General features: G+C 42.4%; 1 protein-coding gene across 1 annotated transcript in view; it reads left to right on the top strand.

The window, feature by feature from the left end:
• ppp1r16a (protein phosphatase 1, regulatory subunit 16A) overlaps positions 1 to 17,090 on the top strand; it is a 23,571-nt gene extending 6,481 nt beyond the window's left edge. Inside the window, exons 2-11 of the mRNA XM_049564653.1 lie at positions 7,072 to 8,237; positions 8,873 to 8,943; positions 11,629 to 11,774; positions 12,117 to 12,220; positions 13,543 to 13,667; positions 13,753 to 13,878; positions 13,966 to 14,041; positions 14,257 to 14,386; positions 14,486 to 14,648; positions 14,736 to 17,090. Of these exons, the coding sequence (XP_049420610.1) occupies positions 7,991 to 8,237; positions 8,873 to 8,943; positions 11,629 to 11,774; positions 12,117 to 12,220; positions 13,543 to 13,667; positions 13,753 to 13,878; positions 13,966 to 14,041; positions 14,257 to 14,386; positions 14,486 to 14,648; positions 14,736 to 15,275 (1,728 nt within the window). The 5' untranslated portion in view covers positions 7,072 to 7,990 and the 3' untranslated portion in view covers positions 15,276 to 17,090. The remainder of the gene's footprint in view (positions 1 to 7,071; positions 8,238 to 8,872; positions 8,944 to 11,628; positions 11,775 to 12,116; positions 12,221 to 13,542; positions 13,668 to 13,752; positions 13,879 to 13,965; positions 14,042 to 14,256; positions 14,387 to 14,485; positions 14,649 to 14,735) is intronic.
• The last annotated feature ends 916 nt before the right edge of the window (positions 17,091 to 18,006 follow it).

Raw genomic sequence — 18,006 nt, forward strand, 5'->3', positions numbered from 1 at the left:
GCAGGACACAGACAGAAGAATGAGGTAAGATCACAACATGTCAGAGAAGATTTTTTTCCCCAATAACTTTCAGCTAAAGTAACCTTTTGTTATCTTTATAAGTGGAAATATAAATAGGCGTGGTAGGTCAGTTAGTCCATCAATAATAAACTGAAGTATTGTTGCTTTTGTTGATGTAGAAAAGACATTATGACCTAATTTGTGATGGATTCCTTCTGGTTTGCTTGGTGAGTATTTACAGCAGATTTAGAAATGAAACTGACTTCAAAATCTGCAAGTTGATTTATTTTTTAAACACTGTTGCGCCGGAAATATTAATGTAACATTGTGTCGTATACCTTTGGTCACAACCATGGCAAATGTACCCAGAAATGCCAGAAGCCATTTATCGTTCACTCTCCCTACTAGTTTGCTGCTGGTAGGTGATGAAGAGTAGGCTGATTAGTGTCAGACAGCAGGCTGAGACTGACTGAGCTGCTAGTCCGTCAGACCAAAGACAGCAATCTCATGCTGAGAGGATCTCGAAGCTTTTTTCCAACACACCCTAGCTTTCAATTTGTTTAGTAACATCCAAACTCCAACTCCACGAGGCTACTTCCAGACTTGCCGCCGCTTTGACGCTCTAAAGCATGCTGAATCGAAAGGTTAAAATAAAAACACATGGCGCTTTTGATGCAAACACTTGTGCTAAGTATTGGTTTACGCAGACGGAGCCCAGGAGGAGTGGTGACTGACATATATTTGCACAACAAGGCTCCTACGCACAGCGAGAGTGTGTAACAGGTATCACAGATACAATTTGGTGGTGAAATTCTGGGTTGCAGCCTGTTACATCTCATGGTAGTAGAGTCCTGTTTCAGATATTTCAAGGGAAAAAATAGCAGATGTATATTTATTTTACTCTGTACTATAGCGTGTGAAAGCAGAGCTGGTGTCCATGATGATGGTGATGCCTGGATTGCAGGATTGGGTGGACCCGCTAGTTAAACAGCAATTAAGCATGTTTATGTAGGACCTGTGTTCTTGTTGGGACCTGATGTGCCTTTCATGTACCTGGACTAGCCAGTAAACATCATACTGTCTAATCCTCCGCCTCAGCTTCATTCCCCTGATACCCAGCACTGATTGGCTTTAGCTGAGATTTGAGTTGTTTGGCTCGCTCTGCCAAGACGGCTAATCAGGAAACATTGTCCTGTGCCCTGAGTGGTGTGTGTGTGTGTGTGTGTGTGTGTGTGTGTGTGTGTGTGTGTGTGTGTGTTTGGAAATCTATCATGAGTAGGAGAATGAGAGTATCTGTGCAAGGTGGCCTGTATGTAATCATGCATGTCTCATAACAGCTTTTATACCTTTTTAAATCTCATCATGTGCAACAAGTAAGCCTAATTAGTATTGTCACTTCCCTAACCAGTGACCCATCAAATTATTTTATGGACCCACATTCTGCGAAGGTCATTGCTTGTCTAATGTACCGGCATATCAACAGATACAATCTCACTTAGCTGGCTGACTCAGCCTCTGTGAGGTCATTATGGTCTTTGAAGAAATACATAAATGAGTCTGTGACTTTTAAAGGCAGAATAGGGTTTGTACGGGTGCTGGAAATCCTTTAACATTTTGAATGTGGTGTTTTCAAGGTTTGAAAAGTGCTTGGATTTTGAAGCTAGTGCTTGACTTTGGTAATGAATCACTACCTGACTGAATACTTTGTCTTTAGATGAAGAAAAAATAGAAGTTGTAGAGAGCCTAATTGCTTTTGCCCTTTGCTTGACATTGTGCACTTGTGTGATCGGCCAATCTTTTTTGATGTGTGCCCTCTGATGAAAGAGTGGAAGGCTAACACATGATAACATGCCAGGAGATAGCCCTTATGAGTCATGTGTTGAAAACAAAAAATACATATCATGGCACAAAAGATTGTTTATAGCACAATACACCTGATTTAATGTCACGAAGAAGTGAAATAAACGGTGTATTATCTATACAGTATGTACTGTATATAAATATATGTAATGTACCACAGCTGCAAGGTGCTGGAAAAGCTTCAAAATGCATCTTGAAAATGCTTGAATTGAACTTTGGAAAATGTGTAGAAACTGAGATTGTTTTTGAGAGATTATATTTGGACCAAAGCAAATTGACAGATGGTTTGCTGCTGTCCCATCCTGAAGCTTTCTACATATGTAAATAATGTTTCACCAGCCAAAGCTTCCCTTTTTATTCCTGTTTTGAAGACACACTAAAAAGTCTGTGATCCAACATTACACACATCCTGCAGTCAGGTGAGGCAGACTGTTTTGGGTCAGGGTGGCAACCATTGACTGTAAAAAGGCCGTAGCAACACAGTAAACCGGTTTAATTGTCACAATCACATGATGAGTGCTTGGGAGTAAAAGAAAAATAGATGGACATAATGGGACACACATTAGATGTTTGCTCAGCATGTGACCCACACTGTAGTTTCCAAACTCCTCAAAACATTAACATGACTTTATTTTGGATTTAGCACACAGAAATCTCATTTACCTCTGACAGAACATTACTGATTTACAATGAAGGCAGCCTTCATTGTCACAATGCTTGGTAATATTACATATCAAAGTAAGTAGGGGTGTGCCATATCGCATTGTTCACGATAATACCAGTAAAACTCATATCGTGATACTTGCGATATGAGTTATGGCTGAAAGCAAAATTATTACAGACTCTGCGGTGGTTCCAAAAAGAGGAGAAGCTTCAGCAGTTTGAAAAAAATGTGGCGTCCTGAATGTTTTATGAACAGCCCCGGACATCTCAGACTCTTTTAGCGACTTACCGCTCAGGGAACTCATTCAGCGGCTCCTCCGGCAGCAGCATCTGTGTCGTCAAGTGATTTTGTCATAAATCTTTGATAATGTAAATCTACATGATGCTCACAGCTCGACAAAAAACGACATATGTGAATGTGCGACAGTTATTGTATCATAACAGCCTGTCACAGGTTACAGGGCGATGATTAGAGGAGAAATGGCAGAGCATAAAAAAACTACAAGAGAAGGAAATCACCTCTTGATTTATATAGATCCCAGGGTACATTTTTTGTATTTGGGAGCTGTTTAAATGTGTAATTTGTGGTAGATTTTATTTTGTTGGACTATTAATATTGTAAACAGAATCTGAATCTGAATGAGTTACTGTTGTTGTTCACAAACTAAAGAAATGAGAGATCATTTTTGTTTAGTTTTTACTGACTATTTCAAGGCAAACACTGCATATAAAACTATATCACTTATTTTGCTGCAATTATGTTTTCTTATAATTTGTCACATCACATCATCAAGAGTGTCATAATTGCAAAAATACCCTGAAATATCGTGATATCATTTTAGGGCCATATCGCCCACCCCTTAAAGTAAGGTAATTATGCAGATCAGGCATGCTATGTCAGTGGAAGGCCGTTAAACTAGAGGCCTGTATGTTTAAAATTCCTTTCCCTCAGATGAGCACTGTCATCAAATTGAAGCTGAAAGAACATCTAACACTGCTTGGTTGTTGTAGCCTGTTCATGGATTCCAGTCAAACAATAAAATGAACTTTGGAAGACTCTTGTTTGCAAAAATGTAAACATTTACTGAATCTTGAATCTCTCGCAGCAGATGAATCAAGCGTCCGTATTGCTCCATGCAGATGGACCAGTCTGTGTTTTTGGTGTTTATGTCTGGGTTGTTTGGAAGCTGTTTTTTCACCAGTGCATTTGACATGAACTTTAATCAAACAAATTTTTGTTAGACCAGTTAAGTCTGAGTCATCTGAAATATGAGTCAAATGCAGCTTTATGGGAATTAATTCTTTAGAAAATGAGTTTCTTTTGTGAGCCACACAATACTAACAGTTAAGATTGGGATCTTTATTCCACTGATCTTTCAGATTGTGTCTGGCTTTATCCCACTAATACAGCTGTTAAGTTCCTGCAGGGATTTTGCCGTTTCTCCAATCCTTTCACATTTAAAGTCCCTTAAAATGCCACACAACATGTTCCATTTTTCATTTGTTAACTCTGGTTGAAACCAAAAATGGGTAAGGCTACTGACTCTATATGGCCTAGCCTTATTTGTTCCTTAAGAGTTTGTTTGTTTCCTGTCATCCTGCCTTTTAACGGAACATGGACTTTGGACACCATGGCTTTTTTCCCTGCAGGAGGAAGACAGGTTGAAGTAAGCGTCCTCATGGATCACTGGCATTATAAGTGAACCTAACATTTTTCATCCACGTCTCGATCCTGTGCTTTCCAAGTCCATGTTCATGTGTTTATTGTTTGAATGAATGATCCGTGTCATGGCCTGCAGTCTATGAGAGAGAGTTAAGCTTATTGCTTCAAGCTAAGGAAATCCTCACATTGTAGCTTGTGACAAAGGGTAAGAGGTTAGGTAACCTAAAAATAGTAGGAATGCAAAGTAAAGGAACAAATGACAAAAGTCTGTCTGTCCTCAGGACAAGAACTATAGAAATTTTAGTTCACAAGGGAAATTGGCCTAATGGAAACTGTGACTGGTAGGTCTCCATATATATATGTTAAAGTACAGATATAGCCCACTATCCCTGATATACTTTGTAATAATTACAAATACTGTTAGTTATGCTGATGTTACAGTAATACTATTTTTAACTACTGACTTTATTCATGGTTAAAAACTCCTCTACTAATGCTTTAGGTATCAATTCTAAGGCATCATTAAGTTATTTAGTTCATTAGGTAATCAACCACACATCCTCTTGAAAACCCTGCAGAGTATCTGGACTAAAATGAATTCATTAACAACTTATTGTAGACTAAAGCCCTGTTTCCACCAAACACTATGCTACCTTTGGAACCAAAAGTAACCCTTCAGACGTGGTACCTAGATCCTAGGCCTGTTAAGCGTTTCCACCACAAACAGTACTCTTAAATGTGGGCGGGGTTGTTGTCACTCACCGCTCCGCCCAGCACTCACTGTATTTCCTCATAGAAGGACGTTTGCACCTCATTTATCGTCCACAAAATGTGGTTGTGTGGTTTGTGCATTTAGTCCTTCTCAGGCAAGCTCAGCCGGCTGGAGCCCACAGGAGCGATGCTCTGCCATGCTTTTTTTTCTCCAAGTGAGGATTAGAATATGCGCGGTACACATAATGCGGTCGATATTAATATATATACATATTTTGAACGTTTGGGATCCACTCATTACGAAAAGTCTGTGTCATCCAAGAGAGACAAAAAACAACCAAAGTGATGGTCAAAGTTCTGTTGAAATTTAAGGTGTGCTGATGGATTCATGTTGTCAACTCATGCATTGAGTAACATTATAAGTAAACGTTCCACCTTAAAAGTTGCCGGCAGCAGGCCCAGTGAATTAATTTTTTTTATTCAGACTACAGCTGCTGTGAGAGGCAGCAAAACATCCTTTCATTTTATAGTTACAGATTATTAATGTATGTAAAACTCTCCACGATATGAACGGTGGTTACAATCCAGCCACAACTCAGCCCCGAGCAAGTGTGACCATCCATTATTGACCAATCAACAGACTCCAGTTTTCACAGCTCCACCTGTTAGTACCAGATCTGTGTGCTAGGTACCCCAACAGAGGGGGGACCAAAAATGGGGATGGTACGGAACGGTTCCATTGGTACTTCTCGCAGTGGAAATGGAAAAAATGCACACGAAACTGAACCGTACTGCTCAGTGGAAATGGGGCTTTAATGTCTTACTAGACACAATGAATTCCACAAACATGATATGAATAGATTTATAGCTGCATTATTACCAAACAGAAAGTATGAAGACCACCCAGAGGGAATTTTCACAACCAGGCAACCCCAAAGTGTGTTTTTAATCACGGTTTATCTAAAAACAAACATTTGAAAAATGGAGAAAATCTTTGAGGTCATAGGCGACTGTGTTTAACAACAGCAAAACATCCATTTACAAACTCTCACGCAACAGGTGCAGTATAATCCAAGTCTCATTCATCCAGTTGTATGCTCAGTAATCCCAAAAGCAGACAGCCCTATCTGACCATTATGTGACAGTGGTGTTTTAAAGGGTTCATACGGATTCACCAAAGTCACACAATAGCACAAATGAACCAGAATACCAAACGAGTCTGGCTTTGAAGAGAGCATAGATAAGTTTCCCTTTGAGTTCAGTTTCCCTGTCTGTTTGGGAAGTACTGAGCATGTAACTGGATTAATGAGACTCGGATTATACTGCACGAGTTGTCAGAATTTGTAAAGCAAAGTTTTGATGTAGTTTAGCAGTTGTTAAACGGGGTCGCCTATGACTGCAATCCACTCAGGATTTTCTCCGTTTCTGGATTCTTAGTCCACCAGAGGCATGTGAGAAGGAAAAGTAATTGATATACGAATGGTCACTGGGGGGGTGAAGTATTCCTTTAAAGCTTTAAACCTGTTTCTTTCACTTCTTTGGGATATAAACCAATCGGCATCTGTTTGCCCTGTAATCAGCTGATTTAGGGAGCGCTGTGGTCTACCCACCTCCCATCTTCTCAGGAAGTTGGCCGCTTGCTGTAGTGGTTCTGTGGCCCAGGACTACTGTCTTGTCAGTCACTCTCTCTATCTCACTGAGTGCCTCTAGTTGACCTTCCTCTCAGCGCTCACAGGCCCAGGCCTAAATTATAAATGAGTAGCCTGGAAAGAGCCGAGCGTGCGTGAGCCATGTAACTCACCTGGGAAGTTAACGAAAGGTAATGAGAGCGATCGTGCTGACCGAGGTTGCCAGGGTTAGTACTTGCACTGAAACACGTCACATTCCAGCTATTTAACCACTTCTCCACTACATCCCTACCTCAGTCTTGTCTCGTTTGTATGCCAGTGGCAGCAAAGTGTGTGTTGGGCTGCAGGGTATGTCAATCATTAATGAAAAGAGTCCCACCGTCTCAGGTTTCCTTCGGGAGAGGAGTGGGAGAGGAGGGCGTAGGGAGAAGGAGCTCAGGGGTTAAAGATAACAGGATTAGGAGGGCAGCTTGCGTACATTATACTGTAACACAGCACTCACATTTTCTCTACCTGCTTTCTTTTCTCCTCTCTCCCTGCCTACAGTTGCAGACAGAAGACAATGCAGGACAAATCATTGAAACCTTGGTTCCCAGCTCATAGCCTTTGAAGACCTGCCAAAAAGTGCACCAACAACAACAAGTTGACTTTGCAACAGTCTCCACTCAGCATCATGGGATACCTGAATCCTGTCACTGCATTAACTAAAGTAGGCCTTGTGTGAATCTTGCAGGTGCCCCTTTTTATTGTTGCCTAAACTCCCCAGTTCTTCCAACCTTGCGGATTTGTCATTTACTGCCATCATATTCTCACCATGGATTCTCAAAGACTTGCCCCTCTGTTGGATTCAAGTCATGGCCACAGTCATCACCACTTTGGATTCGAGGCTCAGATGGATCATCCAACCTGGAGAAGAGTTTGACTCTGCAGTTCTAGCTCCATCTTTGCATTCTCTGTCTCTTTCCATAAGTGGCCAAGTTACCAGCAGTTGATATGGATGGGAGGACTGACAGTTGGTTACAAGGCACAGCTTGGATGATAAGGTTTTGGACATCTTTCTCTCTCATTTTTTCCATGGCGCGATAAGAGTCTGTCATCTGAAAGATGGGAAAGAGACATTGCAACCATTTTCTGTGTTGCTTACTTCTGAAATCATGGAGATATCCGTCAACTGATTGCACAACTTAAGTTCTTTTGTTTCATCATACTTTGGATATCGTTGTTGCTTGCTTGATTTTTTTTTTTCCAGATATTTATGTATAAACTGCAGCATTTGTCTGTGCTCTCCCACAGGCCCTAACGTAGGCCTGTTTGGCCTTACAGAGGGGCCTTTTTAAGAGGCACAAGGAGGTATAAGAGATATTTGGAAACCTGAAACTTTTAATTAATATCTTTTTGGACTAAAAGAAACAAAGAGGAACAGAGAAGCGAAGCCATCGGGGACAGGTCGTAGTGTTGTTGAGGCATGGCAGCAGAGCACAGCGAGCTGTTGGCTGAGATGGCCACAGTCGGACGTCTGAGTGCCACCGAGCGCCTGAAGCACGCCCAGAAGCGGCGCGCTCAGCAGCTGAAGGCATGGGCGCAGATGGAGAAGGATGCAGCACGAGGGTCAAGGGCCAAAGCAGACAAGAAGAAGGCACGCACCACCAAAGTGACATTCCCCAAAGCCGTCACCCTGCTAGATGCAGCGGCACGCAATGACCTGGAGGAGGGTAGGTCGAAACATACACTCACAGAGAAGTCATCTTAGGGAGCCTCAAATGTTATTGAATGAAGAGCTTTAATGCTGCTCTTTATTAAATTAGAAGTAAATCAGTCAAGATTTAGTATGTGAGGGAACTTAAGACAGGATGGCAAGTGATTTCAGACTATTCTATACACGACTAATCCAAGACTTTCCTGCTTAAACCAATCAAAATCCTATAACCCGTGACAACTGCTCCATTCTAGAAGGCAGGGGACACTGTGACCTCTGCATTTGGCTTGATGTTGGCCTTCCTGAGACATAAGCACTTAGTAGTTGGTGGCATGGTGCTCCTTAAAATACGATTCAAAGGAACTGATTCATGCATAATTTATACTGGATACGTCACAGTTTAATTGTAGTAGTAAGAAAGACATCATGTTTTCAATGGTGTTATTGTCAGCTGCAGGTTCAAGGCTAATTATAGTCGCAGATCTTGTAAGTTCATTGTTAACAAATGCAAGCTGAATGGCTATCATTTCTTATTTCTATTTAGGGCAGGCAGATATGTGCCAAGTGTTATGATGTATATGTGCAAAGGACTTTGCACGGGTGATCAGTCATAATGCTGCATGTGTGTGTGTATGCTTGTGCTTCTAATAGTGAGGGAGCTGCTTAACAATGGTGTCAGCCCAGATCTGGTCAACGAGGATGGACTAACAGCCCTACATCAGGTACACACACACACACACACACACACACACACACACACACTTTCACACAAACCCAGTTGTGAGATTCACTAGTGCAGTAACAAGGACATGATCCCTCACTGGCCTCCCACCTGCAAACACTGTCAATTGTGTTCACTCTAATTCACATCTAAGCCAGTGATACAGTGACAGGGGATCAAAATTTCAAAAGAGTTCCTGCAGATCCTCTAAATGTATTAAAAAAACATTGAATTAATCAGTCTAAAGGTAAGGCCTTTATGGACCTTTCACTATCCTCTGCCCCTTTGTGATGGTCCAACAAGCTGTCAGAGTCAGCATGGAGCCCACACTGTAACTAACTGCACTCCCTGAAGAAATATTATCATATTTTTTGAAAAATGAAACAGTGATTCCAGAGAGAAGCAGACAGTCTGTGTTTGAAGGATATATCCAGGATGTCAAACTGACTCAGCAGCAACAACAGGTTAAAAAGACAAAGATAGTTAGAAGCTAAAGCTGAACTATAGGCTACAGATCACAGTGTAAAAGTGAACCACCACATCACTGCTGATCGCCACACAAGACAATGAATATAAAGGGAAACTTTGCTGATACTGAACCAGCTGTGTGGCATCACAGTGTGTGCAGATGAAGGTTCCTGTACAGCAGGGTCGGTCTTTGTTTCACTGTTATAACCATTAAAAAGCAAAAGCAGCATGTGTATACATTCAGTAGGCTATATCTTCAGTAGCTAGCTAGCTAACCCTATGCTTTTCAGGGTTTGATTTTGGTTTTGGAACAGGGAAGAAACGTATATCTTTTTCCAACCTCTCCAGGTAACGAGTATCATTAATACACGACGTGCCCCAGGCACAACATTTAGTTCCAAATCCACAGAACCAGCCTGAAAATGAAGGAAATCTGAAATGACTGCATTAGAGTCAATGGAGCACAGCTGTGTCTGAGCCGGCCCAATACTACGTTATGATTGGCCAGTCTGCATCCAGGGCAGGACTTAGCGACAGTCAATTGCTTTAAAATGTCTTACAAAAAGTGACTGACTTTGCATTGTAAAATCTCAAAATAATTGGTAACATCTATTTTTTTTTATAATAATTTACCGAATGTCTCTCATGTTAACATCACATTGATCAGAACAGCTGAACCAACAACACCCATCTTCTGTTTCTGACCCGGATGTTCAGAGCAGAGGATCCACTGTCTGCTTACTAACTGTCAGTATACCATAGACGATATGGTAAGTCCAAATTTAACTAAAATTCATCATTTAACTGAGATTTCGCAACATGGCTGAAACTGATTCGTGGCTTGGCGTATTCTGTGCAAAACGTTTTTCAAACTTGGCACGGTTAGAGAGTAGAGACAGTGGAATCCCACATGCATAGTGAGAAACGAAGAAAAAACGAATGAGAGCTGCTGCTCAGAGGGCAGAGAGCAAGTAAGGGTTTATTTCGACCAAACCTGTGTTGGTGATCGTTGCATAAAGACTCACCAAAACAGGTTTGCTAAGTTTGATTTTGCTTCTGTTGAGTTTGACTGAAGTGTGTTTTGCAATGAGTTAAAAAGGCAGTTAAGCTAGTCTTAGTTCAGAGAAGGACAGACACTTGAATTCAGAAGGTGTGTGGGGTTGTAATTGTCTGTTGAATAAGGAAAATGGGAGCAAGAATATTTCCTTTGTGAGTTTATTTTGGTGGTGTGTTAGACTGAAAATGCAAAAGAGCGCTTGTGGAACGTGGCAAACTCACCGGCTGTTGGGGTGTTGGTGGCTGGCTGGAAAAGGTTATTATATCGCCCAACCCTATCCTGGACATACACCCTGCCAGCCTTCAGGCCATTTAAGTGGCTGGCTGTTAAACATACAGGTACCCACTCCCACAGCAGCTTACACAAGCACAGCCTCGCAGTAGAGGGGATGAGGATACCTAAACCAGGGGTCCTTGAAAGAGTTCCAGTTTTACACCCATGCATTGTGACTGCCTTCAAGGAGGCAGGTCACCTTTTGTGAGTGTGTTTATGTCGTGTGTGGTCACAGTTCTGAGCTCACTAAGTACTGTTTGCCCTTATTTTGTCTGAACCGCAACTTATCTTAAGTGAGTTTACATGAACACACTGATTCATTCCCACCGTTTAAGTGTGAGGGCTGGTGTGTTGAGGAGTGAGGGCAACTTGCTCAGGCTTACATTCCTTTCTCGAACAGTTGCAGTCGGATTTAGAAGAAGCCATCGTGTGATTCGTGTTTTGTCTGTCAGGACCTTGAAACACACAAATCCAAAGCTACACACAGATTTACACAGTTCAGATGGGCACCTTCTCTCCCTTTCTGTTTTGCTTTCTGTTTCGTTATTTCTCTTTATAAGTGGACTCATACACATGCTGCTATAAATTCACGAGAGGGGCGTTTGTGAACACAGAGAAGTCTTTATAAAAGCAGTCGACGGTGCTCTCCCCCTTGGAAAACTTGGTGTTTACACAGCAGAGGGCTGGGCCATGCATGCAAATGTTTTCTGTTACTCAAGCCAAGATATTAGTCGCCATAAATAATGATGATGTATCTGTTTCTCTTTATGCTCCTTTGCCTGTAGTGTATGTTTATTATCATTGTCTATGCCGGTTTTGTGCCCTCTCAGTCCTTCCCTTTGCATTCATATGTCTAAGCATTTATGTACATCTGCCCTCTCCTCTCAGTGCTGCATTGATGACTTTGTGGAGATAGTGCAGTGCCTGCTGGACGCTGGTGCCTGTGTGAATGCCTGTGACAGCGAGCTGTGGACACCGCTGCATGCTGCTGCCACCTGTGGACACACTGGGTTGGTGCAGCTCCTCATTCAGGCGTGAGTTTTACCATGAATTCCAGCCCCACATGTATGCATCCTTTCTAACACAGGAAGTTTTTCCACAAAAAATGTAGCAAAAAAAGTGTCGAAATGAATAAACTGTGTTTCTGTAATGACCAAAGTATAAACAGACTCAGACTCCTCTTGGCGAGAGACTAGTTTACATAGACGATGCAAATATGGCTGCAGCTTGACTCTCAGAACACTTTGCAAGTGTGTGAATACTCCTGAATGGCTGAGTACATCAGGGTGTGTCACCGTGTGGCACTCTAATCCACTTGTTTTTGCATATGGGTGCATGTGTGGTTGTTTTATGCCTGTGTGTGCGCATGCTTCTAGTGGGGCTGACCTGCTGGCTGTTAATGCGGATGGCAACATGCCCTATGATCTCTGTGAGGATGAGGCCACCCTTGAGCTGCTGGAGATGGTTATGGCTGAACAGGGTCAGTAAGATGAGTCAAATCTAACCTGTTATTGTATTTTTGGAGATTGTTGTTTCTTTATTTGAGCATTTATGAAGTCTTACACTTTAAAAAAAAGATGCATGAAAGGAACATGTTGCATTTCTTCTTTAAGTGTATAGGATGACTTGAGTATTTTTCAACATGGACCTTATGTCCCATGTTTTAGTGTCTAAGTGACTAATGGGAATGACCATTTTTGAAAGTGGCCCAGTACTGAGCGAGAAGGCTTCTGCAGACAGTGACGAAACAGGCCTTGGGACATGTGCACGGTTGATTTAACCACTCTGGGCATGTTTGCACCCTCAGTGTTAGTCCACTAAAGTGATTGTTATTTGGAAAGGGTCCCTATAAAGACATACCTTTATGGGTGTGGACAGTCAGGTGATACTTCAGGTGTTGCTTTTGTGTGAATCGTTTCCACAAGCTGAACAACCAAACCAAAGTTTCGTATCAGATTGGATTCGTCTGCAAATCTTCTACCACAAACTGAACAACCAAATTGTTTCTCCCGTGTGGACAGTGAAGTATCGTTTCACTTCTCCCTTGGATGTAAATCCTTTACCCCACACTGAACAACTAAATGGTTTCTTCCCCGTGTGAACAATCAGGTGATGTAAGATCATCTTTGTTTAACCAGAAACAGCCCCAGAATCACTGCCACCAAGCCCACTGGACTCCATTTAATTCAACAGTAATTTTATCACTGTAAAACACACTTCATTTGAAGTTGACAAATAAAATAAAACCAACAAAACTGTCTTGGTTCACCTTTCCACTGTTCCTATCATCACCAACTCTTGTTTGGTAGAAAAACACCCATAGCTCACCCAGTTAGATGTGAAAATATGCTGGCTCTCTACACGCTGAAATTACTGTTTAATTAAATGGATTCTAGTGGCTTTGACAAGTGTGATTTCAGGGCTGTTTTCGGTTAAAGAAAAAGGATCTTATTCTGTAACAAAAGGTCTATCGCTATAGGGATCCTTTACATTAAATTGTCAGACATTTAGAATAATAATCTGAGCCTGTCAGTGGCAAAAACAAGCACTTGTAGTGGACGTAAACTGAAGGTGCACACATGCCCTCTCGCTCAATACTGGGCCAATTTCAAAAGCTGTTGTTACCCTTTAAGACATCTCCCTCATCTGTCTGTCACATTGGAAATCCTGTGCCACACACTAATGACCAGTCCCAAACCAAAGCTAAAACAAATGTCTGAGAGCTGTTCACTCGGGCTCTTACTGTCTGTGTGCTAACAGGTGTCACTGGCTCCGTCCCCGTGTGTGTTTGTGTGTGTGTAGGGATAACTCAGGACCGTATAGATGAATGTCGAGGGGCTAAAGAGGTGGCCATGCTGGCTGACATTCGGGCTCTGGTTCAGAGTGGAGCAGACTTGAATGCACAGGACGCTAATGGCACAACACTGGTAAGAAAGAGGGACGTGTATTGCATTCATAAAGAATATTTAGATGAATTAAATTAGAAATTAAAATTAAATACTTCTCTTCCAGCTCCATATAGCGTCTGCTAACGGCTACGTGTCCGTGGCGGAACTGTTGCTCGAGCACAGAGCTCAGGTGGAGGTGAAGGACTCTGATGGCTGGACGCCGCTACACGCCGCCTCCTGCTGGGGACAAGTAAGTGCTGCATACAAACCAAAACATTAGAACCTTCCACTTTTCTTAAATGACCCTTTAAAAGGGATGTTTGTTTTTGTTCCACAGATCCAAATGGTGGAACTGTTGGTGGCCCATGGAGCCAGTTTAAACGCCAAGTCTGTCCTGGAGGAGACGCCCCTGGGTAAGACCATAAAGCCTATTTGTTTTTTTATTGCCTCATAGCAAAGTTATGTAAACGACAGCACCTTTCACTGCTAACCCTCTGCCTCAAGTGTAATTACAGCATGTGTTAAAATAGGAACTAATTATCCTGACCCATTTCTTAAGTCTTAATTACAGCTTTCTTGTCAGCATCTTTCCTTTCTTACCTTTCAGTGTCTAACTTTTCCTTTTCAGATGTCTGTATGGATGAAGAGGTCAGAGCCAAACTGATGGACCTGAAGCACAAACATGATGCCATCATGAAGAGCCAGGACCGGCAGAAGGGCACACTGCAAAGACGAGCCTCTAGTACTGGCAGCAGAGGGTGAGAGGCCACGTCAGGCCAGAGGGTGAAAAACACACACATGAAGATTGGAGTACTTTAGTGCTTTACTGTTCCCCTGTCTCTCATTTGCCTATACAGTAAGGTGGTGCGTCGTGTCAGTGTGAACGAGCGCTCCAGTCTGTACCGACGGGAGCACCACAAAGAGGCCATGGTGTGGCAGGAGCGCGGCCGACAGCCAGAGCCACAGGACGATGATGAGGACAGACAAACAGACAATGAGCTGCACCAGCATGCCACCATGGTGAGCGAGCTCAGCGTTGTCTTGTGATTACTGTGTTTTTGTTACATTTTGAGTCGAAGCTGATTCAACTGCTGTGTTTTGTTTCAGGTTGCTGGAGGTGGAGCCACGTCACGTTTAGAGGAACTGGAGGCTGCAGACAGGAAAATTATGTCCAGCCTAGGTAACGGAGGGACCTCTGTTTCTCTGGCCTCCTCTGTGCCTGGTGAGCTGTGGAGTGGTGGAGGTCTAATGGAGCGCAGCGCCTCCTACCAGCTCAGCCCTGCATCAGGAGCAGGGTTAGGGTCTGGGTCTGCGGAGGGAGAGGGGGCAGACAGTATGACTCGGGAGAAATCACACCACACCCTGGCTGACCTGAAACGCCAGAGGGCAGCTGCCAAGCTCAATAAGTACCCAGCACCTCCCCCGCCGCTGCCCCCTCCCTTAGAGGAGGAGCCCTCTGTTGCAGCGGTCGAGGTGACACCCACTCAGGCCCAGCCAGAGCTCCAAATCACCCCCGGTGCAGAGGAGGTAGCTTCCCCGAGCCAGGTGTACTTCACCCCAGCCAGCGGAGACCCCCCGCTGTTGAAACTCAGAGCACCTGAGGAGGACCAGTCTAACAATAAGGAGCCTTGCTGTGGACTCATGTAGACAGCCTGACACACACACACCCACACACACACTGCCTACAGAGTAGAGAAGCTGAGCATTTTACACTCCAAAGTGGCAAAATCTTTTCAAATCAGACATGCTTGAATTGAATCATTGAAGACTGCAAGTTTAGGCCATCTGCCAATGAGGGTTTGATCTACACTGCATCTCAGTGAGCTGAAGTGCAATCTTTGTGCGTCTTTGCATATCTTTTTTTCAAATCAATACAATACAGGCCTTTGCACACGAAGTCCATTTTTTTGGATGCACCTTGCACACTGATTCTGATGCCTTTTATCATTCTATTCGTTGTGAAAATTCGCAATACATGACAATAGAGACTCATTTCCTCTTTTGCCTCTCTCCACTGGAGTCACCTATCTGACCGTCACCACTCCCTCCCTGTCTTTCATTTGGCACTGCAGCTGCATGAAGGGGCGGAACTGTCCTTCACATTCTGTGTGTGGTCCACACCCTCCTCCTCTTCATCGTCACCCCCTGAATATTATGACCTGAGCTGTTGAACACGACTCATCTGAGTTATGAAATGATTGCGTGCGCCCTGTTCCTCTGTCTTGTTGCAGCTGTGTCCCACCGCCACGGACGAAAGTTTCGGCCCCAGTGTGCAAACATAATTGACACACTGTGAAATTGTATTTATTTTTAAACGTGTGACAATTTCGGACGAAAAAAAACCGACTCGTGTGCAAAGGCCTTTCACTAAAGGTCCCGGATCTGTTGGATGTCAGGTGTCCATTTAGTGACTCAGATCTAAAGATTCCAGTTTTGCAAGATTTACTTTCCTGAATCTTTGTTCTTTACTTAATTTATCTCTCGTTCTAAAACTCAGCTGTTGATGGACATTTCATTGAAAAGCCTTAGAATCATGTAAAAGTTGAATGATCCAGGTGAAGCTGAATGAAATAGCAGTTCAGGATGATTTGTTTTAAATTAAGAATGAGGTTCAAGTTCTGTTTCCTTTTCTGAGTGCTATGAGGGGTACGTGATCTACATTTACACACACTTACATTATAAGCCAGAGGTTTTGTGTTGGTTGGGAGATTGCTTGGTCATGATATTTTCAGTTTAGCTACTCTGGATTTACATTTACGCAAAGATGAGAACAAGGACTGTTTCCTCACTTGATTTTTTTTCTTCTTCTTGAACAGAAAGTACACTGCAATTTTTTTTGTTACTTTTCCAATGCACAGAAAAGCCTACATTTCAATACTGTAATGGTGCAATTTGTAAATTAAGTGTTTGTCTCAAAAAGACTATGAGATCATCTATATTTAAATCAGCTGATAATTTACCTAGCCCATCATTATCACTTCTATATTTCTATTTTTCTGTCAGTATTTCTATTTTTCTACCCTTTGAAATGAATCACATCACTTATTCTATCTGATCCTGAATATGGTTGATGGTGTACAGTTCATTTTTTAAAGATAAAAGTGTGAAGGCAAGATATTTATCAAAGATGATATATAGTTTTGATGTAAAACCAAGTAAGCTTGTCATATGATATTTTGTCAAAGGTTGGTGCCTTCTTTAGGTGGCAGATTTGATATAGGTTTGCAACGCTTGCACAAAGTCCCACATGTAAGTTTGGTGAGCAGTGGGACAAAGTGATCCATTAGACATGGACTCCAGCATGATGTGCTGTCAGTGCACTCTAATTTCTGTATTGCATTTCAGTTTTGTTAGTGATTTTTACTGAGCCCTGTTTAGAAAAACAAAACATAAAAAACGTTATGTTTTCACAAATGATTTTTGTATTCATTTTTTTATGCAAGTGGATTTATTAAATGTCTTCTGGCATCATAACTGTTAAGCCCTGTTTCCACTGAGCAGTATGGTACGGTACAGTTCAGTGAGCTTTTTTCTGTCTCCACTGTGAAAAGTTGTGGACGGTACCAACGAACCGTTCTGTACCATCCCCATTTTTATTCCCCCCTCTGTTGGGGTACCTAGCACACAGTTCTGGTACTAAAAGGTGGAGCTGTGAACACTGCAGTCTGTTGATTGGTCAGTAGAGGACGGTTACACACCTTAAATTTCATTTTAACAACTATGACCATCACTTGAGTTTTTATATGACGTACAATTTTCGTAATAAGTGGACATTCACACATTTATATGTTAATTTTGGTTGGGTTATATGAACAGCATGTATCCAATCCTCACTCAGAGAAAGAAAAAGCGTCGTGGAGTGTTGTTCCTGTGGGCTCCGGCAACACTAAACCCCCGAGCTTGCCTGAGAAGGACTAAATGCACAAACTCGCCATTTTTAAATATCCCATGGAGAGAGACTCTCACTGCAGCCTGTTTTATTTTGTTGGCGTGCAGCCTCGTTCTGTGGACGATAAACAAGGTGCAGACTTCCATCTGTGTCACTGGTGATGAGGAAATGCAGTGAGTGCTGGACGGAGCAGTGAGTGACAACAACCCAGCCCACATTTAAGAGGTCTGTTTGTGGTGGAAACACTCAGGTCTAGGTACCATGTCTGAAGGGTTTTGGTTCCAAAGGTACCATACTGAAAGTGTTGGGTGGAAACAGGGATCAATTTTGAGCAGATTGCTTCTTGTAAATATTGGCATCAGAGATGAGCTCATTTGATAACTTTTTAGGAACCTTTAATATGATTCTCTATCTGCATTATGCATATCGAAATATTTTTACAATCATCAGTACTTAATAGGCTTTGATGTTCTCTTCTCCCAGATGTGT

The sequence above is a fragment of the Epinephelus fuscoguttatus genome, linkage group LG21, assembly GCF_011397635.1.
Source record: "Epinephelus fuscoguttatus linkage group LG21, E.fuscoguttatus.final_Chr_v1".
NCBI lineage: Eukaryota > Metazoa > Chordata > Actinopteri > Perciformes > Serranidae > Epinephelus > Epinephelus fuscoguttatus.